The 21,918-nt window shown below is 42.5% G+C and overlaps 1 protein-coding gene across 2 annotated transcripts; it reads right to left on the bottom strand.

The window, feature by feature from the left end:
- Positions 1-2,218: 2,218 nt before the first annotated feature.
- LOC131573114 (caveolin-1) lies at positions 2,219-21,545 on the bottom strand. Of its 2 annotated transcripts, none has more exons than XM_058826715.1 (3): positions 21,364-21,545; positions 20,474-20,638; positions 2,219-4,551 (listed from the first exon to the last, which is right to left on the bottom strand). In XM_058826715.1, exons 1-3 carry the CDS (start codon positions 21,391-21,393, stop codon positions 4,210-4,212), a joined length of 537 nt encoding a protein of 178 aa, XP_058682698.1. In that variant the 5' UTR covers positions 21,394-21,545; the 3' UTR covers positions 2,219-4,209. The 2 variants fall into 2 exon arrangements, with proteins under 2 accessions (XP_058682698.1, XP_058682699.1); XM_058826716.1 differs by lacking the exon at positions 21,364-21,545 and adding an exon at positions 21,096-21,272.
- Between the last annotated feature and the right edge of the window lie 373 nt (positions 21,546-21,918).

Below are 21,918 nucleotides of genomic sequence, written 5' to 3'. Positions count from 1 at the left end.
CAGAATCATAAAAGTTGGAAAAGACCTCAAGAATCATTTGAGTTCAACTGTTGACCAAACACCACCACATCAACCAAACCATAGCATTAAGTGCCACGCTGTCATTTCCTGAACGCTTCCAATGATGGTGAGTCTACCATCTACTTGGGCAGCCTGTTCCAATGCTTGACCTCCCACTGAAGAACACTTCAGTGAAGAAATTCCTCCTATGTCCAACCTGAACCTCCCCTAATGCAGCTTGAGACCATTTCCTCTTGTCCTGTCTCCGGCTGCCTGGGAGAAGAGGCTGAACCCACCTGGCCACAGCCTCCTTTTTGATGGCAGCTGCAGAGAGAGGTAAGGTCTCCCCTGAGCCTCTTTTTCTCCAGGATAAACAACCCCAGCTCCTTCAGCTGCTCCTCATAGGACTCACTCTCTAGGTGCTTCTCCAGCTTCATTGCCCTTCTCTGGACACACTACAGCCCCTCAATGTCTTTCATGCAATGAGGGACCCAAAACTGGCCACAGAACTCGATCTGTGGTCTCACCAGTGCTGAATACAGAGGGACAACCACTTCCCTAATCCTGCTGACCATGCTAATTTTTGTATATAGACTGCTTAGTAATAGCAGTTACAAATTTACTGAGAATACTGTGCATTTATATTTTCACAGTTATCAAATGTACATTTTACCACTGTGCCTTCAGAAGTCCCTGACAGAGAAAAGCATCTTGGAGACAGGATGTGCTAGTACTATATAATTGAAATTTTAATTAAAAGTTCTACAGAAGAGAGCAAGATAGAATAAAAAAAAACATGTCACACGGTGTCCCAGTGTCAAATAACATGACATGAAAAAGCCAAGGTTTGTAAGACAAAAATGAGGATAACAAAGGTGTTCTGTCTTAGCAAAGATTTTTATTCTGTGATTCTTTCCTCCTCCTCAGGACATGAGGAAACAAAAGGATGCAGCAGACACAAGGCAATGGAAGCAAACAAGTGAACATGTAACAGCTCCAGTTAGACTTAAGCGAGGGTTAAAAGGTAGTTTAGGGGCAGATATGGAAATTTTCCATCATTATTAAAAGTGTAAGGTTTGTCTTTATATTTTGTTGCAACTTCATTTCAGTAAGTATATTTAAAAAACATATTCTGTACTTAGTTCTCAGCTAAATTGAGATGGATCAACCCCACAGCCAGACAGTTCACATGCTTTCAGTACTTGGGTACTGCACCTTGTTTGAAGCGCCCAGCTCTGCCACACTTTGTCTCAGAAACACAGTTCAAACTACATGGCAAAAATCTAAGAACTGGTGACTCAGAGGATGAGAGGAGTGACCAGTGACAGCCGCAAAATTTTTTTGCAAGAGGAAAAACTATATTGAGCCCACCTGAATGCACAGGCCTTGAGGCAGTTTATGACACTGATTTGTATCTATCAGAGTGAGGCTGTCTACGCCCCATTTACAGCCAAGCCCAGAAACTGCCTGGTGCCACTGTCCAACACCTAATGTCTAATCCTCTACTTGACAAACCTGGATCTTGCTATGGGGTGTATCTTGACTATGGCCCTAGGTGTTGTGGCAGGAGCATGGATATGAGATCCAGCCACAGCACAGCCCCATGACCATGGCTCAGGGAAGTGCCAGGGACAGTGAGCCTGCACATCTCTTCCATGAAAAGTCTTGGAATCATGATACTATAGTTAAGCCTGAAAATATCAGGCTCCTTGCAAAAGCAAGATACTTGTGGATAACAAAGGCGTATTTGCTTTTCTTTCACATTAAAACCTGCCTTCTACTTTTAAAATAATTTACATTTTCTCACATAGTCCAATTCAACATACTATTTGCAACCACTGGCCTATTAAGTGCTGCTAAATACACCATTCTCTTATTGGAAAATATATGATGAACCACATTTATTTGGTATCTGCCATTTGAACATTAAAATACAGTTAATAGATTTGTAGACCATTCGTAATAACATGTTTTGTTGGGCTTTTGTGTAACAATGTGACAGGTATTGTGCAACAAACCCATAGAAATGAACTGTCCTGTCACAAGTTAGGTCTATAAATGGCTGAATAAAAGCTGTCATTCCCCTATTTCCATACATCAAATGCTAAGACTAATGAGTTTTTATTAGGAAAAATCCTGTTTCTACTGGACTGATAAAGAAAGCTTCAAACCATTTTTGTCCACATGACTTTCAAGGAAAAAGAAGTCAGACAGGATCTACCATTAAGCATCTTTTTATTGTAGTCTTTAATGTACATGCAGAATTTTAAAAAAGGTGTCAGTTATATCTGTAAGCTTATAACAATAATGTAAATGTTTGGATCAGCAATGTAATTGGATTAGGGACTAAAAACTCTAAGTGAACAGACATCTTTCAGGATATACAGTTTATATGGTAAATCAAGAAGGTTTTCTTTGGAGTGATTTTCCTCATAAAAAGATAAAATATTTCTTGTTTACAATCTTGGTCGTTTTTAATACTGAAAAAAGTCTATAATAGTACACTCTTCATTATGTACATAGAAAAACATAAAACTATATCCATACCAGTGTCTGTTTTAAATGCAAATAGTAGTTAATAGCTTTGTAAATTTTTGTGCACCCTTTCCCCTTTTCCCTCCCCCACCCCCATTTAAAAATGCAGCATTTCCTAGTTTTCAATGCTTTGGCAGAAACAGAATGGAAGGCACTTCCATGTTAGGCAAAGCAATATGTGAAATATCAGCGCTAAATAAAAATGCTGTAGGTGTACCAGACAGCTCCATGTTTATCCCAAGGGATAAATTTTGCACTTCTGCAGGTCAAGAACTGGTTTGCTAGAGATTCCAGCTGGAGCAGGCTCAGACCCCAGCCTGATTTACAGTAAAGCTGACTAGTCCCACAACTATTTTTACAAATGCTTCAAACAAACCAATGAGGATGCAGAGAGCATCTCTGAACACAGAACTATCATGAGGGCAAAAAGCTCTTGCAGGTCACAGCATCAGAACATGTCGCAAAGGCCCTGCTACTGAGGCCTTCCACTTTGCAACACGGTAGTTTCACACAACACCCTCTGTTTAAGACTTCCTGATGTGGCAGCTCAGCTAAAAATGAACAAAGCAACACACAAATGTGAAGATTCTAAAGCATCTCTTGTGATGGATAAATTTAGACTCAGCAAAGCATCCTGAAAACAATCTGTGTGCTAGGGCCAGGCTGACGTCTGCTGATAGGGAAATTTTGAAAGCTGTAGGAAAGTTTCTCGCAGGGGCAGCTCCTCCCTGGCCTCCTGCAGCTTGTTTGTCACTCCTTCATTTTTCTTTTAACTCAGGATTATCTCTGGCACACCTGTGATATGCATTTATATTAATACTTTGCAAAAATACCCCAGATGCCAATGAGATAAACACCTAAATGTTTGCTAAGGGACGTGTCATAAGTCACAGTAGGAAAACATTTCCTTAATGACCAGTTTTAGCTCTCAACTGCAGTTTATTTCTGCAATCCTAGAAAAGGTTGAGAAATGACTGGATGCAAACTTCCAGGACAGAATGAGACGGAAAGGCACCGACCAAAGCTTTTACATGTCAATGTCTCCAGCCTGACAAAATGTTATATTTTCAGGACATACGCTAGTTCAGTTATATGTTTACTTAACTAATTTATTCATACTGCACAATATCTGACCATGACTGTAAATAGCTGCAGTCAACTGACAATCCAATTGAAAAAGAACATTCTGCTAAAACCTGCCAGCTGGTCACGTTCATTCTGCTGTGATAGCGCTGCGCTCTTTAGCCACAATAAAATGAATGGCTTTATAGTGTTGGAAAGCATTTTTGTCATTCTTCAGTATCACTGTGGATTTATCTCACAAGGAATGAAGGGTAAGATAAAAAGGCATCCAACAACACTTCAATCTCTGAATTGAACAGCCAGCAAAATAATACGCAGCTGGCATGGAAGAATAGCCCTTTAAGGTTAGTTTAAAATGCAGACCAAAGCGGGGGAAAAAAGGCAAAAGAAAGAAAAAAAATAAAAAGGCAAGTAGTCCAGTAAGAATGAACAGTAGAAAAAGAAACTGAGCAAGTGATTCTTTGTTTTGGGCCAGTCCACCACCAGTTGCTGTATGTTGCTTTGGGAAACACAAAACTGGCACCAAAACACTCCAAAAAACACAAAACCTTCACCCCCTTCCTAGGCTGATGGCTCTCCTTGAATTGTCCCTCAGATCTCTTTCCGTACTGTGGCTCGGATGCTGCTGAACATTCTGCCTATGGCCTCAAAGAGTGGGTCGCAGAACGTGTGGATGCAGATGGAATAGACACGGCTAATACACTGGATCTCAATCAGGTAGCTCCTTATGCACGGCACCACCGCCCAGATGTGCAGGAATGACAAAATGGCAAAGTAGATGCCCCAGATGAGAGCCATAGGAATACCAAAGATTGCTGACAGTAAACGATAAAACCAGTATTTCGTTACAGTGAAGGTGGTAAAACTGGCCTTCCAAATCCCATCAAAGCTGTGTGTTCCCTCTGGCTCAGCAATCACATCTTCAAAATCGATCTGCAGCAAAGAACACAAAGTCGGGTCAGTCAGACATTGGCATCAAGCGTGTATTCCAGAAACACCTGGAGGGCTATGGTCCCCTGCAAGAAAACATGAAGCACATACTTCCTACATCCCCACGTTTCAACCTGTTATAACCCATTATTTAAATCACAAATCTTCAGTAACCTTTACCCAGTGACTACCAGGGAGCCTCAATGATTAGCTCAAAATTAGACATCTAACTTCTAGATGGAGTTTTCTACAAAACTGAATATTCTCATCTCCTACAGCCCTAAGGTACGCAGTGCCCTTATGGTCTACTTGAGGTACAAAACAGGTGAATAAAATCATATTTCATAGTTTTGACTATTCATAAATCATTCAAAAAGTCACCTAAGGAAGCAGTGCATTCCAACAGGCATATTTTAGCACTCCCTGTTGAAATACGGAGCTGTTCAGGAAGCTTAATTGTCATAACATTTCTATAAGAAAATTAACAGAATTGCAATGATGGTTCAGCTCCATGTCACACAGACGTGTTTGATATACACAATACAGGATATTTAGTTTAGTCAGCACAACCAATTGTATAGGCACTGCAAACAACAGGAATGAGAACATCACAACACTATTCCTCTGCAAGGAAATAAATGGCTGTTTAAGTCAGATGAAAGAAAAAGAAAATTTGCATTCCTGGGACTGGATCCCAAAGTGAGATAATAATGCTGCCAGACGTGAAGACTTACAGGAGCAAGGTAAGGATGACATGGGCCAGCAGCCTCAAAAACCTAAGGCAATTGTACCTTAGCATGCTGGGAGAAGGTGAATATACATATACTCAATGTAAATACTGCTCATACTGTAAGAAAAGGCTCACAATCACTTCTTTTAATCTAAAATTTACATCACTATTGAAAACCACTCATTCTTCTCTCCTGCTGAAACTTTTATCACCTTCAGATATAAGTAACTAACAAAGGAAAAAATATTATAAAACCACTGGACTTTCCAGCTTCTTAAACAAAAAAGATAATTAAAAGCAAAAGCGTACAGTCTAGGTTCAACCTGTGTGAATGGCTGGAAAGTCCTTGAGAGGAAATTTCTGAATTATCTGTGATATCCAACACCTTGAATGCCTAACACCAGGCTGGCTTAATTGAACATATTCACATTACTGTCTCTCTGCCAGTGCTTCTCTCTAGACATCCTGCTATGCAAATTGCAAAGCTGCTCTTTTTCTGTTACTCTGAACTAGGTTCTAGTGATCTGAAAGTCATTCTTTGGGATAGATATTCATCATCATCATCATCATCATCCCTAAAGGTAGCATTTGAGTTGAAACTTGATCTCCACAAAAACCTATGACAGACTGCATTGGCAGCGTAGATTTTCTTTTTAGAATGCATAAGCAAGCAAACTTATACAATCGGTTTCTTCAGCTCTTCGAAAACAAACTTTTAATTGTAGTCACATGCTATGTTAGCTCATTTTCAAAGTGAATGGGTGTTCTTTGCTTATTATCAACATTTTCCTTGAAATCAGATAATAAAAATATCTATATGATGGCAAAACCCAGGATGATGACAGCAAAAGAAAGCTGCTTGTCATAAAAATATTACTACATAAGGACTACATGGTTCAGCATAGCCCTCTTATTCTAAAACTTCTGTCAATTTATTGCATGCTTCCCACCAGCTGATGCTGTAATCCTTGGCAAAGATAACACAGCTATCACAGAGGTTTAAGGCATCGAGTGCTAGTCAGTGTCATATCTAAAGTCTTTTTATTCAGCTCAGTTGTAGTGGAGTCCATCTTGTATTATTTCAACTGGCTGATAAGGGAAATATTAGAACTCATAAGGAAAACAAGTTTGTATTGAGCTTCCTCAGCCTTTTCATGGTTGCATCTTCATTTTAGCCAAGTAAGACCTATTTTTATCAGAAATGCATTTTTTGGGCATGCAAAATGAAGCCATAGTTTAATGTGAATTTTCTAGAGTTTTTAAAATATATACTATGTAATATATAGCAAGATTAGCCCATAATTTGATTACTTTCAAAATAATTAATTGTAATGAAATGGAAAATGGAAGCAAACAATCTCTCTGGTTTTCAAATCAAATAGTAAATTTCTCTAATTGTGATTCTCAGTAACTAATATTTTTAGCCTGTTTTGTTCAACAAAATGTCCATGCAGAGCTGGGGAGATGACAGAAGAATCATGCCATATAACATTTCCAGATGGACAGCCCTGTCCTCATGCCAGGAGATGATGCTAGTATTAGAACATTTATGATATATATATTTGGTCAGGATTTCCCAGCTCAAGTCATACACAGTTGTCCTAAAAGTACTCAGGAATAAATCCGTCTGTGAGATAATAGTGATGTATTCATGACACCAGTAATTATCAAGAGGTTAGTTTCTTGGAGCAATTCTCTCAGAATGTTTCCACCAATGCACAGAAGTAGAAAAGATGGCTCTGTAGGAATGATAGCTGATGTCACACTACTGCGCCTTTCCCATTTCATTATTCCTCAAATTCCGTTTCACATTACTCCAGTTTGAGTAAGGGAACTTGTGAGTGAAAAGATAGAAAAATGGCCTGACAAACTACTAGCTGAATATAGTGTTAAAATGAAGCTGTTACCTTCCCAAAAGCTGTAAGAACATTATGAACATAAGAACATTATGTACATGCCAAGAAAGTCCAGCTACGCCTGGCACGTGAACCTCTGCTGTCCAAAACCAGACTTACCTGCAGCAGTATCTAAAGAAAGATAGGCAGGGAGTTGAAGTTATCTGGGCTCTTCTATTCATCTAACAGACCACTGCCTGGGGAACACTAATTATTTCACTCCTCAAGCAGTACAGGTAAACTCTTATGCTGCAGGAACTGAGATATCGCTCAGATTCTTCCTGCGCTAAACCACTCCCATGAAGGATCATGATTTTAACTTGTAGGGATCTGTTCTCCACAGGCTGCAGGAGGAACAGGTGACTGGATGCATTTTGCCTTGCTGTGGATTACATTTACATCACTTGGATTACTCACTCCCTCCTCAGTCCCTCCAACTACTCTCCTCTGGTTTTTAGTTCAGTAGCACTCACTGATGGTGAGTGCCATCAGACTGATAAAGGGTGTCCGGATGAAATAAGTAAAAATAGGACTGGCAGGAGAAAGAGAAGTACCCAGAAATATGATCCTAGAGAAGAAAGATGCTGTCATTTCTGGTAATGACTCTGTCTTGCAAGCATAAGACAATGTTTTTAGGGTACTGTTCGCAAGGTCACTTTTGTCAAAGCATCATGTGCACATAGATCTGTGAAGTCTCATTTTATCTACATAAAGGTTTTCTTAGGCTGTGTATAGGTCTTGTTTAGTAGATTGCATGTTCCTTGTGTAGTTTGCTCCTCCACAGCTGTCAGGATGTGCTGTGCAGTCACATTGAGGCAGTTGCCAAGCTAGTGAGAATACATGCATGTTCACCTGTGACAGGAGAGAAGTACAGGAAATTTGGTTTGGCCCTCTAAAGGATGCTAATAACTTGCTCTAGCCTTCTGTTTCAGACTGAACTATTAAATATTATCAACTCCTGTTCCATGCCTACAATGCACTTCCTGATTTCAGCTAATCTTTGTTTCCTACTATTCAGTTTGGTAAAACCCAGTTTTTACATTGCTTGAAGCTTTTGTCTGATTCTGGTATGAGAATTAATGCAGCTTCTTTTTCTCTGCACATGTTTATTAAACTTCTATCAGGAAACTGAGGAACCTGCTTTGATTCTAAAATAGATTTATTTACAAGAAAGGGAAATGGTATGGGATTTATTTACAAGATTTATTTACAGGAGAGGGAAAATGTCTGTTTAAAGATCAGAACTATTAATTAAAAAAACTTAACAGTGTGAAGTTATCATCTGACTCAATAATATATGCCACATGTATGAAATTAGTTGACCTGCTGACCTTGTCACTTCAAGTCCCTATGTATCAGAAGCTGGCCATCTGGAAAGGTATATTGAATGCCAGGCTTAAATCACCTCTTTTTCAGCTGTCCTCAAAAGGTTTGTAATATTCATTACATAGAAAAAATTGCAGTGCTTGGCCTGTCAGAAAAAAAAAAATAAATTATTAAGACCACCAGCATTAGGCTTTGACCTACATTTCTGTGACTGTAACTATCACGGTTCATATCTTTGTGTGTGGTAGCTGCATGCTGCCACTGTGCTCACAGCCAGACACCACCCCTACTCCGCTCCAGAGGAGCCCAAACAAGTGCTGATGCCTACATTTTGGCATGCTTTCAATATCTCTTGAAGTCAGTAAAAGGAGGCTTAGACCCTTACTGTATCTCCATTGATTGATCACTAATATGTCCAGTCAGGCAGAACATTTAAATATGCACACAATATGAAAAATGTGAACTGTCCCACTGAAGTCAGTATGCTTATGTCCTCTGCCAGACCAGGGCTAACTAAAGTCCAGGCTGAACATATACAGGAAAAAGTCATAAGCTAGTTTTCTTTACATTTTTATGCCTAGAGTGTGGAAACTGTCTTTACTGCTTTTACTACTAGGCTGGTTTTAAACAGGTTTTCCCTGATTCCAAGGCCATAAGTGTAATATTGTTTCACTGTATTAAATCATGTCCTTGCAAGACATGAGGCAGATATGTTTGGGTTTTTTTCTGTTGTAATAAATGCAATTTGTAAAATTCCCAAATATATTCCATGTCCTTTAAAGAAACATTTAGCATAAGAAAATGTATAAAATATCACAAAACGACAAGCCTTTCTATGGCATGGGTTACATTTGGGAGGTGATGTTAAGGACAGATGCAACACTGTTCTTATGCTGGAAAAGGCTGCGGTATGTATTATTAAAAATAAAATGTGTGGGCATATGAGATTATTATTACCTTAGCACTTCTATATACTATTTGGAACTTAATAATTTCTATTTACAGTGCCTGGAGCAGAAAGGCATCACAGCAGCTTAAAAAAAAAGCAACAAATGCACAACCTTTCTGTTAAATGACTGATGCCAGTTAGGCATTCATGCATTTCCTTCATCCTGTGGAATACCACATTACTACATATGCTGATACTTGTCCTGACTGCTACCACAGTTTAGTGGAAGATGATGAAAAAGTCTATACTCTTTCTATTGAATCTGCAGGAACAAGGCAGGGGAGTTGTTGGGACTTAAAGAAGAAAAGTTGCTCTTCTCCCTTCCCTCCCAGACACCCAAAGACTCATTCACTCTTTTAAGAGCACTCTGTTGTCTCCATCTGGCAAGTGTTTACCTGTAGTTATGTAGGAAAGCTGGTACTTTGTTCCTGAACACACAGAGCTTCATGATTCCTATATGGTCTTCTTCCTCACTAATCAGGTTTCAACAACAGGCATTAGGCGATCTCAGGTGTTTACTAAAGAAAAAATTCATTCTGTTCTGCAGTATTTATACAAGCCTCGAGCTAAAGCATGGGTGACTACAAAACTTTGACATGTAGCAGTGTTCTGTTTCCACACAAGACAAGAAATCACCTTGAATCTTGGTATTGCTGGCAAGCATCTAAGAAGGGAACCCCAAGAGTCCCTTGAGGCTGGGCTGCAGTATGATTAGGCTTTGCCTGTCAACCTCGAACTCTGTCTTCAGAGCACACTGTTCTTCTGGGGACTGGCCAGATCACAAGGCACAATAGTTGCTCCTTTGCAAAAAACAACAAAAAAAACCCCAAACAAACAAAAAAAAGATGCCATGACTGCAGATGGCTAGGACCAGAGCTGTTGTGTAAGGTTGGTTGAGTGCAGAAGAATTATAAACAAGTATTTCCAAAGTGAATGAAAGCCTAAACAAGCAAGCAGAACTGTTGCACCCCAGTTACTTGCACAAACCAGCCAATGAATTTGCTTTACCTTTCCAGTCTCCCTGTGCCTGCTTTCCACAATATGGCAAGAGAAGTATTCTGCTGGCAGATCTCTTAATGGAAACAGTGAATCTTTCCTGAGTGCTACAGAGTATGCCAGAAAAGCAAACAATGCTTTAACAAACAAGGATATTCATATTGGAAAGTAGAATTGAAAGACTGCACTCTTCTAGCCAGAGAAGAAAACCAGTCTGGTCGGGAGTGACTCCTACTGCACACATAACAAATGCTCAAATTCATGATGAAAATGTGTAAATGACTTAGAAAAAGGGATGACTGCAGATCACCCTTTCACAAACTGAAAAACATAGAAAAAAGCAAAAAAAAAAATTGTTTCTAATTACTGAGGGAACGGCCTCCTGCTCCTTGCCCATGCTGACTACATACCAGAAAAGCCCTGCTGATGGTCTTTGCTTCATCAGATGGGCAGGCTCACCAAAACCTGCGGAAGTACTCGTGAGCAAAACGCAATTGATGCCAATGGGTCTGCACTGTAGCAACCAGCTGTTCTCCAGGGATCTCTTCCTGAAGCACTTGCCTGTCCTGTTCCAATACAGGCTGGCAGAAGGAAATACAAGCAGTTTCAAGGAAAGATCTGCACTATGCAACACAGCAAAACTTCCTGTGCAGATGGGGATACCATGTCAGCTAGTTTCTTGACAGATGTCTTGATGTTTTTGGAGTAAGCAGTCAGAAAATAAAATTACTGTGTTCCTCCCTGGAAACTGGGCTGCTGGGAGATTATTGCAGCTTTCTCCAGGAGAAACCCTCAAGAAGCTTGCTTTATTTTTATTGTTTGGCTCATGTGCCACAGTTCCTTGTTTGATACAGCTATTTTAACAAAGAACCCTAATACATGTACATATATCCATAGCTGTCTGTCCGACTTTATGTTTAAAAAGGTATATTTATGAACATCAATGCCAGTGTGAAGTTTTGACAACACTAAACATAACAGGATTTTTTCCTTGTATTTCAGTGGTGCCTGGAATTAAGCTGAATCAAAAAACCTTAATAAAAGAAAAGACATAATGTAAACTGATTTTATATTTTAAATTATATTTAATAAAATATAAACATGACAGATTTATATTTTATTATTGCATGCTTATATGTTATTAAGGCAATAAACTGCTATTAAATATAACTTTTTGGAACTTGGGCTGGCTTTATCACTCCTAAATTAAGCATTAATGGGAAATGGAAATGTAGTGACCTGACTCTTTAGTAGTGCATGGGGAGACAGGGACCATTGGAGATTGGTTTAGATTTGGAAACAACTCTTTTCTCTTTGTAGTTTGTAAAGGGAGAGGAGGCTCTTGATTATGTATACTATCAATAAACACACTCCTGTTAGCTGCTGTAATTCTTTTTTGCAAATCTGTATAACTTTTCACATTTTCCCCTCATTTCTATCTGAACCATGCTTATTGCTGACACTGAGTGAACAGTGATGCCCATCTGCCTCTCTTTTCCTTTAAAAAAAAACCCTGCATTTGTAGTTAGAAGGTTGTCTTTCTTATGGAAGAGCTGAAGTTACTGGTCCTTAAATATAAGGTATTTAGTATTTCATACAGATCAAGATATATTATAGTTCTGCTCTTGTTATAAACTGCACGAGAACAGCAATGGGATTGAGTGCAAGTTTGCTGATGACACCAAGCTGTGTGGTGAGGCTGAACATTGGAGGAAAGGGATGCTTTGACAGGCTTGAGAGCTGGGCACCACATGAACCACATGAAGCTCAACAAGGCCAAGTGAAAGGTCCTACCCATGGGCCAAGGCAGTTCCAAGCACAAATACAGGCTGGGTAGTAACTAGATTGAGAGCAGCCCTGCAGAGAAAGGCTTGTTGGCTGGTGAGCAGCTCAATACGATCTGGCTTGCAGCCCAGAAAGCTGACAGCATCCTGGACTGCATCAAAAGAAACAGGTTGAGGAAGGTGATTCTCTCACTTTGCTCTCATGAGACCCCACCTGGAGGTCTGGGGCCAGCTCTGGAGCCCCCAAGATAAGAACATGGGCCTGTTGGAGCAAGTCCAGAGGAGAGCCAAGAAGACGATTAGAGTGCTGGAGCACACCCTCTGAGAAGACAGGCTGAGACACTTGTTCAGTCTGGAAAAGAGAAGGCTCTTAGAGCAGTAAATAAAGTGGGCTATAGAGGGACTTTTTACAGGGGCATGTAGTGACAGGACAAGGGATAATGGCTTTAAACTGAAAGAGAGTAGGTTTAGATTAGATATTAGGAAGAAATTCAGAAGAGAGGCACTTAGAATGGGTTTCACAGAGAAGCTGTGGATGCCCCATCCCTGGAAGTGGTCAAGGCCAGGCTGAGGGGTCTTTGAGCAAGCTGATCCAGTGAGTGGCATCCCAGCCCATGGCGGGGGCTGGAACCAGATCATCTTTAAGGTCCCTTCCAACCCAGACCTTTCTATGATACATGAACTTGGATTTCATTAAACAGTTGATGATTTTATGGTGAAGGTCTACAGAAGATAGATCCCTGATCTTGAGGGAAAACTGATTATATTTTGTAGCATCTGTTTGAATTCCATGCAGGAATTTCAAAGTTGAAAGAGGAAATGTTGCAATCCATCTATGAGACTCCCTTAGGCTTTTTTGGAACTCAGAATATAAATTCAGCACAGCAGGAGTTTGGATAGAGAATGCGATGCTTTCACCTTCAGCTGTGAGAATGTCTTCTCACTTCTTATCTATGAAGTTGAATTTATCAGTTCCTATTTGTTTAACTACAAACAAACTCCACCCTTGCACAGCCCCACTAACATCTAGAGCACAGCTCCAACATCTTGAATAAAATCGTATTTTATCAATACATGAGCTCATAAAAAGGGGACAGTGGCACTGAAATTAATTTTTCTTTGACTGCTAATTTGATAGCATTTTCTGTCATGAATGATATTGCATAATGTCCAAATTTTTCTTTGAAACTATCAAAAGACTTTTCCTAAGAAATCTGTCAAGAAAATATAAAAAGACTAATGGGGTAAAACCTGCCTCCCCAGTAAATCTAATGAAATTAAATGGCATAATTTCTCTTTCATGTTCAAAATTTCTCTTTCATGTTCAAAATAACCAATCTTTTTAAAGTCCAAGATGGGTTTTATTACTGCCATTTGTCTAGAAAATAAATATGGTAACTCTGGATCAAAAAGCTTAGAAAATCAATTACTCATGTAGACTTCATCCTACTGTCTATGAGAAGGGTATTTGAGAGGAATACAAACTTATTTTAATTTAGAACTATATCTTTCTTCAGTTTTCCAGAGATCACAAGTGTTACAGAATCACCCAAGTTCATTTGTATTTTTTTCTTCCTCTTGCCTAAAATACAACCAAGATCAAATTTCCTCACTGGGGACCTCATTGGCAGACCATTCTACTGTACACAATTATCCCTTTTTCCTTTGGAGACTTCTGCATTTCAATATTTTTTGTTTGTTTTTTTGTTTTAGATATCCATATTCTATGCAACAGAAGACAGCGTTTCTATCTGCATAGTGGCCTAAAAATTCTATTTTTAGTCAATTAAAATTGTTCTTAATATTTTCTAACATATGATCTAAATTCTGTTGAAGTTATCAGAACTGAAAAGTATTTTCCTCTTTTGAATCTGAGATAGTGTCCAATAAATTCTAACAAAAGAAACAGCCACGCTGAATCATTTGTTCTGTCCCCATAGCCATCAAATGAACATTTTTCTATGGAGTTATGAGTCATGTTCATCATGCCAAGCAAGGAGGCTGTGCATAAGGCTTTAATAATACCATGAGTTTAAATGCAAGCACATTTTTTTGAGAAAGAAGCTTTCATTAGAACAGATGCCATTATTAGCTGTACTCTTACAGACATTCAGAAATCCCATGTCTGAAAACTCCTAATTAAGGTGCAAGATGCAAGGCTATTTTTCAGAACTCTTAAAACCTCACTCAGACCTTGTAAAAACTGGCATTCATAACGACATAAGTTTTTAATGTCCTACTCCTAGACTAGCCTTGGAAGAAATATTTGAAACAGAACTGGATCATCTGGGTAGTCAAAGTCAAACATTTGAATTTTCTTGCATTTTAAATCTAAACCCCATAGCTTGTTAATAGGACACAGCATTACAGAACTACTTCATTTAACTGGTTGTTACACACAATTAAAGTGTCATGTCTAAGCTACAAGTATCAGCAATTGAGACAAATACGCCCTCTGAGAGCTGCTTCTCCTGTCCTGTGGCTAGGGTTAATGCTGCGATGTGAATCTGCCTCCAGAGGCATGTCACTTTGGTCACTGCCAAGAGCAAGAGCCCAGATGACAAGTTTGGATTAGAACACATAAACACACATATATTCATGTATCTATATTTTTATACGGATGCACTTAAACTTAAACATCTATGTTCTCATGACTTTTAACAATTTCTAAAAACAAAGAAAAAGGGTCTGCATTAAATTTCACTTAATTCATTATTTCAGAAATAGCACCTGATTGAGCTCTGCTTTTCTCTCATTTTACTATGTTGAAGAGCAGAACTGCATTCCTCTCAGGTTGACCCTCATTGTCACATCTGACAGCCCACCTTAGGTCTCCCTTTCAAAAAGAGCAGGGGGTGACATCTGCTTTCCTTCCTAGACGTTCTCAGGTGTGGGGATGGGAAGTGCTCTGTCATCTCTCTGTGCATCTTACACTGTGCTCAGTACAACAGGGAGGGACCTCAACCATGAAAGATCACATAAAATGTGAACTGCTTTTGAAAAAACCCTCTCTTTTTATTATGAGGCAGGAATTGTAAATAGCTTTAAAAACATGCCTGAGTAATACTTTCCTCCCTAATGAGTACATAAGGGTATTAGAGTATTTGTCACCATCTGACTAAAACTTCCAGACTTTTTCTTGCAGTAAGCTGAATTGCCCTCAATTGCATTAGTTTTAAGTGGAAGGCATGAATAAGTAACTTTTTGAAACTTGGTACAAAAGCTCTGCATCCTCACATCTGTAGCCAATTACTGGAATTTTTTTTTTTTTTTTCCAGAGCAAAAAGGAGTCCTATACAACAAATAGCAGATAGACACCACTTGTCTAAAACAACATAATAATTATGTTCTGGATGGCAGGCCAGGCACAGGCCTTTCTTCCTGGAACATCACTGTAGGAAAAAACTGAGCTGCTACAGATGTGATTGCACAGTTGGTCCTCACTAGTCTCAAAGGATTAGACTTTGCAGGCTTGGCTACAAAGTCCAACCCCATTCTCAGCAAGGAGCAAGGACGTTAACAAGAAGAGCAATCTGTAGGAGAACTGGCTCCCTCCTCTGTGCTTTCCAAATTCAGTAAACTCTGTGCAGACTTGACCACAGGTATGTTGAGAAAGTTTGAACTCTAGAACTCGAAGGCTGCAATTTAGCCGTACTCTGAAAAACACAAATACTGTGTTGGGAAACAAGAAGAGCAAAGCCTGAACTTCAGGCACCTTCATGTGAGTCCTGGGTCACTGGGGAATGAATGGGAGAAAAAATCAATAAGCTTTCCACTCTGATTGTTGTGTCTCATCACAAATAAAACCTGTGGGACACAAGTCCAAAAGCAGAACTGTCTGGTGAAGGACATATGAAACAGATAAAACTATAGCAAACCACCTGTATAATCACCAGCATGACTCCTGGAGAGCTCCCACATGCCCAGAGGCTGCTTCTCCCTTGCTGGATTCCCTCCTTGCCTCCTGTCTGACAGCCACATTCATAAGCCGGTGCCTGAAATAATGGATCCACTAGTGCACACTCTCCTGCTGTCTAAGTGATGTATGAGGACAGTTGTGTGAGGAAGAAAATGCTTTCTTTCTGGTCTCCACCAAAAAAATTTGAAACAAAAAGGAACTTGTGGTGATTTTTGCTAGATTGTGCTTCTTCCAGTTCAGAGCTGTCACTTCCATGTCCGCATACCTCAGGTTCCATAAGGCCTTGTTCACATCCCTCCCTGAACAGAAATCCAGTCATTTGCCCCATTTTTCTGGAATCCTCCCAGCACAAAGCTTCCACTTGGTAGTTAATTCAAAGACAAACCATAATTAAAGTCACCAACAGCTTTGATGCAAAGCTGCTCCATGTGTCTAGTTTTCATAAAAGGATCTTGACTGGGTTTCTGCCCCTTGCCTGGATCCCAACCCTAATGCTGCCTGCACCACACATCTGCTGCAGGAGAAGCTGGGCAGATGCTCTGTGCTGCAAATCAAGGGAACGTGTCTCTTGCTTCTCACAAGAGAAGGTTATTTTTAAAATGTGCTATGGGAAGTATTTGAATACAGACAACACTGAGGCCTTTTAGAGAGCTGCTTACAGAGCAGATTCCTCATTCTCTGTCTAATCATTTCTATTTCATGGCTGACTGATTTGTCCCTAGTTTCCATGCTGTTGTGCCTCATAGTCAAGTGGCAAGAAATGCATAAAATACCGGGTAAAAAGCAGAAAGTTCTGAATCTAGAAAAATGCAATGTCTCTAAACAAAATTGAGCTCAGCCTGAGCTATACTTCTGGCATTACAGGACTCCTACACATTTTTTTTTTTCTCTGACTTTCAGTACCTAAGACTGAGGTCTCCTTCAGTCAGTTTTACACTCTGCCTGGATGTTTTACAGCCAAAGTAAGAACGGCAGATGCATGTCAGAAGGGGACTACAGACTGATGGCTAAGGCACGAACAGAATCTGTGTATTTTTACCCCAATCCAAGCCTGTCCCCTAGGTACTGGGTGGGAATTTTATTGCTACGTCTAATAGGCTGAATTTGAACACAGGGTCCATATAAATGCAAACTGATAAAATTCCTCTCTCTACTCTGAAGGTTGGACTATCTATGAAATACCTAAAATAAAAGTTATTCTTATTCATCCTTGTAACAAAGCAGAAAATGTTAATTTACAATGCCATTTTGTACAAATACTGCTATTTTTATGATGTAAAATGGATCCAGTCTGGTTAACATCAAATTCATTTTGGTGTATTCCTATGTCTTGATGTGACTATGGTCACCACCAGGTGCACACTTGCTGACATAGAGGCAGTATTCTGGCTGTTTGCTGTTTTTCAGTGAATGTATTGGTCCATAATTATTTCAAAAGGACAAACTGAAAAGCTCATTTTTTCCATTCCTATAATTATTATTCTCCAAGTTTATTTTACAAGACAGAACGTAACAAACTTCCTTAATCCTTGCCTCTGTGGGAGGCAGAGAGGGCAGGATAGGCTTTGTAGGTTTCAGCTTCTTTTAAGTCCATTATGGTTTTTTTTCCTGTCAGTGGTCTCACTCTTTTCCCATCAGGGTCTTTCTTTCATTAGGTCAGGTTTATGCACACCAGGATTCTGACTTGTTTGGGGGCTATGACTCATCCTCAAAAGGTTTGGTTGCTTTGGGGACATCTCATGTTGATACACACAATTAACTGTCATGCAACACTGTTCATGAACCCTGGCATTCCCCGTCTACTCAGCTGCTCCTCCATGGGTAGAACAAAAAAAAAATTGCTCTTTCTTTTTTAAAATCATTCATTTCAAAGGCAGTTTTGCACCATTAGGTACCTAGATGATTTTTTTTTCTAAACAAATAACAATGTTTTGCCTTTTCATTTTTATATGGATCCTTACAGGTACAGGCTGCTGCGCGGGATAATTCTTAGCATGGATACAGCAATATGACCATGGCTTGTTATATTCAGCACCTTCAAATTGTGTTGAAATCTGGAATTTGGATTTACTCACGACCTTGTTAAATTGTCTGCACATAGCATGACTCATTTTACAGATACACATTCAGGAACCAGCGTTCACCCTCTTGATTCTCTGGAAACAATACAGTATTTTCCTTTTTCAATAATGGGTCTTCATTACAACAAACATGGTGAAGTGCACACACTCTAACACTGCTGGCCACAAAGCAAGCCAGTTAGTGGCTTAGTTACCCACTATGACTGGGCAGCTTCCACTTCTCCTGGGGTCTGACAAACCCAGATGACTGCACCCTCAATTTTCACATTGCAGTGGTGTATTCCCTCTCCGTATTTCCAGGCTGCAGTGTGATCTGAGAAATGCTCATTAGGCCTTGGCTTTGAAAACACCACCTGGGCTCAGCTCTTTTTGAGCTTATCAGAAACACTGCCCCCAGGAATTGCTAAAAAGCTGCTGTTTTCCTTATGACCAGCTTTGGAAAATATTCCTCCTGCCTGAATGGCATAACATTCTCGTTGTCACACTTTCAGAGAAAGTGCCGACCCAAACTGTGGCCAGGATGAAACATTTGTTATGCCTAAAGCCCACTCTTTTGCAACCCTATAAACAGCAGTCCAAAATGGGGCCCTTTGAGCTCTCTGGACTGCAGCAAGCTACAGCCAGCAACCTCCCCCTGAGCGGGATGCCTCTCAGAGCCTCGTGTATGGAGGATCACCAAAACAAGCTGTATCCTGGGCCAATACACACACTCCTCAAGGCCCAATCTTTTTCCCACTGGGAGATGCAAAAGCATCCAAAGTGAGTATTGACCTCCAGGGAGAATTTTTTACCGGTACCTTGCTTGCACTGATGGTTCCTGTCTGTGTGCATGCCCTTGCACACATGCTACAGCAAATCTGAGAGAAATACTGCTTCCTTAGATGTTTAAGTACCTTGGATATCTAAGTAAGTTAGGCTTGTGAGTAAGTTTTAGTTATAAACTTACTTAAATGCTGTTAAGTATTGCTCTTTTGCTAAATTGTTAAATATAAGCTATAAGCTAAGTGTTGCTAAGTGTTGCTCTTCTGCTGAATTGCTAAGTATAACTTCAAAGTTATAAGTTAGGTTAAATGCTCTTTAGTGTTATTCTCTGTAAATTGTTGAGTTATAAATTAAGTTTAAGCTGTATATTATATCTAAGTGTTTTTCCTATGTTAAATTGTTAGGCTTAAGGTATAAGTTAAGCTCTGTTAAGTTGGAGTGTTGTTAAGCTTTTAGGTCCTGATCCTTTTTATCCTTGCCTGCACTGTCTTTTGTCACACACACACACCTAAGGGCAGGCACACACACCTCTCCATTCATTTCTGTTTTGATTGCCCGGATATTGTTTTGTTTTGTGGTTGTTTGTTTTCCCTTGCTGTGCCTTGGCTGTCGTGTAAGTAGTACAGTGAATATGCTTTGCTGCTTAATATTGTCTGACTTTTGCTCATACCCTTGTAGATGGCTTTTTAAGTGATCTTTAACAGTCTCATTCGTAACACACATGTATTGTATAAATTTGTCTGTATAATTTTTTTTTTCTACGACAAAACCTATTTCCGTAACATTTCTGACCAAAGTGACTTCAAGCAAAAATCTCCGTGGACCTTGACTTGTCAAAACGGTCAAACCGATTTATAAACCCAAACAAAAAATCTAAGCAAGGGCACAGTTAGATTTTGCTTAGCTTGCTTATCATCTCTTGAAGGAAGGAAAAACACCAAAACAGATCAAGGACATAAATCCAATCGCCATCAGAATCTCGGATTTTGCACCCGCCAGAGAGGGCGATCTGGGTTGTGACATCTCCCCGCCCTGCCTCCGTGCGTGCCTCGGGGAAGGAAAATCCTTCCGACGGTGTTACACAAGGTCACGCAACTCATCGCCCCGCTCCCCCGGCCCCGGGCGGGACGTCCCGGCTGCAGATCTGGCTGCCGGCACGCCCCGCTCCGGGACCCCCGCGGCCCCCGGCCGCCAGCCCGGCGCGGTCCCGCGGGACAGCGCGGCCAGCCCGACACAGGGCCAGCCCCGCTCCGCACCGGAGCGAGGAGCTCCGCAGGGCTGCCCTGGCCGCTGCTCGCCTCTCTCCTCCCCACTCCGCCTTTTCTTTAAAAAAACCCCAAAACGATCATCCCCTAGCCCGTTCCCTCCTGCAGCAGGTGGAGGGATGAGGTTCGCGGGCTTCAGCCGCCCTGACAGTGCCCGCGTATCCTGCCTCGGCAGGACTTGGTATCGCCCCCCGAGACGTCCCGCCTCGGCCCCTCACCTTAACCACGTCGTCGTTGAGGTGCTTGGGGTCTCGGTTGACCAGGTCAATCTCTTTGGTGTGCACGTCGTGCACCGCCTTTTCGCTCAGCTCATCTGCCATCATCTTGTTGTTGGGCTTGTAGATGTTGCCCTGCTCCCGGACGGGCGCCGTGTAGAGAAAGCCCTGCGGGGAGCAGAGGGAGCGCGGGCGGGACGGGAGAGCCCAGATGAGGCGGGGAGGGCAGGGCAGGGCCGGTCGCAGGAGGGCGGGCTGGGGGAGGCGGCCCCGCTCCCGCGGGCAGCGGGATCCAGGCTGCGGGCCGGCCCTGCCCCGGCTATTTAACCGCGGCCGCGGGGCGCACACCACACCCCCGCCGTGCCAGGCGCCGGCTCCCGCTCCCGCCGCCAGGCGGCCCCGGGCCCAAGGAGTTGCCCCAGGGCGGAGTGAGTGGCCCCTCGGCGGGGTGGGCCCCACGGGCACGGCAGGGAGCGTCCGGGGCTCCCCGGGCAGCGCCCTCCCCGTACCGCCCTCCCCACGCTGCCCTCGCCCTACCGCCCCCGCTGCGCTGACCTGAGCACGGCGCTCTGTCCTCACCATACTGCCCCCCTGTACTGCCCTTCATGCAGGGCCATCACCGTACCCTCTCCATCCCGGGGCTCTCGCTGTAGTGCTCTCCATGTACCGCTCCTCCCGCACGGCCGCCAGCAGCCCCCTCCCCGCGCCCCGCCTGGGACGTGCGCCCCGGCTCCCGCTGCCCCGCTGTCCCTGCCCGCAGGTGCCCGGCTGTCCGCCCTCCTGCCGCCGAGCCGGCCCCGCTCCTCCGGCGGGTCAGGGAGCCTGGGGGCCCGCGCCGCTGCAGGTACTCGGCGGCGGGGCAGCATCCCCGCCCCACGCCCCGGCGGTCCTACCTCCGAGTCTACGTATTTGGTGCCGGACATGCTGCCGCGGGCTGCTGACGGCTCTGCCGCGAGTTCCTCTGCCCTGTGACTTGTAGGACCGGAGGCAGGAGGATTCCGCTCTGCGGAGCGGCTGGCCGGGGGAGGTAGCTGCGAGGAGAGGGCTGGCCGCTGGCCAGGGCGGCTCCCTGCCTCCGGCTGGGGTGGATGACAGCGGCGGTACGGCCCCGCACATGGCAGGGCGGCCGGGAGCCGCCGGGGGTGGGAGGGGAAAATAGCCCTGCCCCGGCAACCTGGGATCTGGGGAACCGGTCCCGGACGCTTGGGCCACGCCGTGCGGAGACACGGGCTCGACAGGGACAGGGACAGGGTGCCCTCCGCGTCGTCCGCCCTGCCCCGGCCGCCCACGACCCCCGAGAGCGGGGTCCTGCCGCTGGGTGCCGGGGCGACAGCGGCTGCGTGCGGCAGAGCCACCTGGGCAAGATGGGGGGGGGGGAAGGAAGCAAAGAGGAGATGGAAAACTTTGGTTGTGCTTAGCGTCCAGAGAGAGCTAAAGAAGCCAGAGGC

Source organism: Poecile atricapillus, chromosome Z (genome assembly GCF_030490865.1).
Source record: "Poecile atricapillus isolate bPoeAtr1 chromosome Z, bPoeAtr1.hap1, whole genome shotgun sequence".
Classification (NCBI taxonomy): Eukaryota; Metazoa; Chordata; class Aves; order Passeriformes; family Paridae; genus Poecile; species Poecile atricapillus.
This window is presented reverse-complemented; position numbering and strand designations above follow the sequence as displayed.

What these genes read in the sequence shown, in the direction of transcription:
- LOC131573114 (XM_058826715.1), bottom strand. Translation starts at nt 21,393, where the DNA reads ATGTCCGGCACCAAATACGTAGACTCGGAG. An exon ending in CCAAATACGTAGACTCGGAG is followed by an intron (nt 20,639 to 21,363) that starts GTAGGACCGCCG and finishes TGCTCCCCGCAG; the next exon opens with GGCTTTCTCTACACGGCGCC. An exon ending in TCAACGACGACGTGGTTAAG is followed by an intron (nt 4,552 to 20,473) that starts GTGAGGGGCCGA and finishes TCTTTGCTGCAG; the next exon opens with ATCGATTTTGAAGATGTGAT.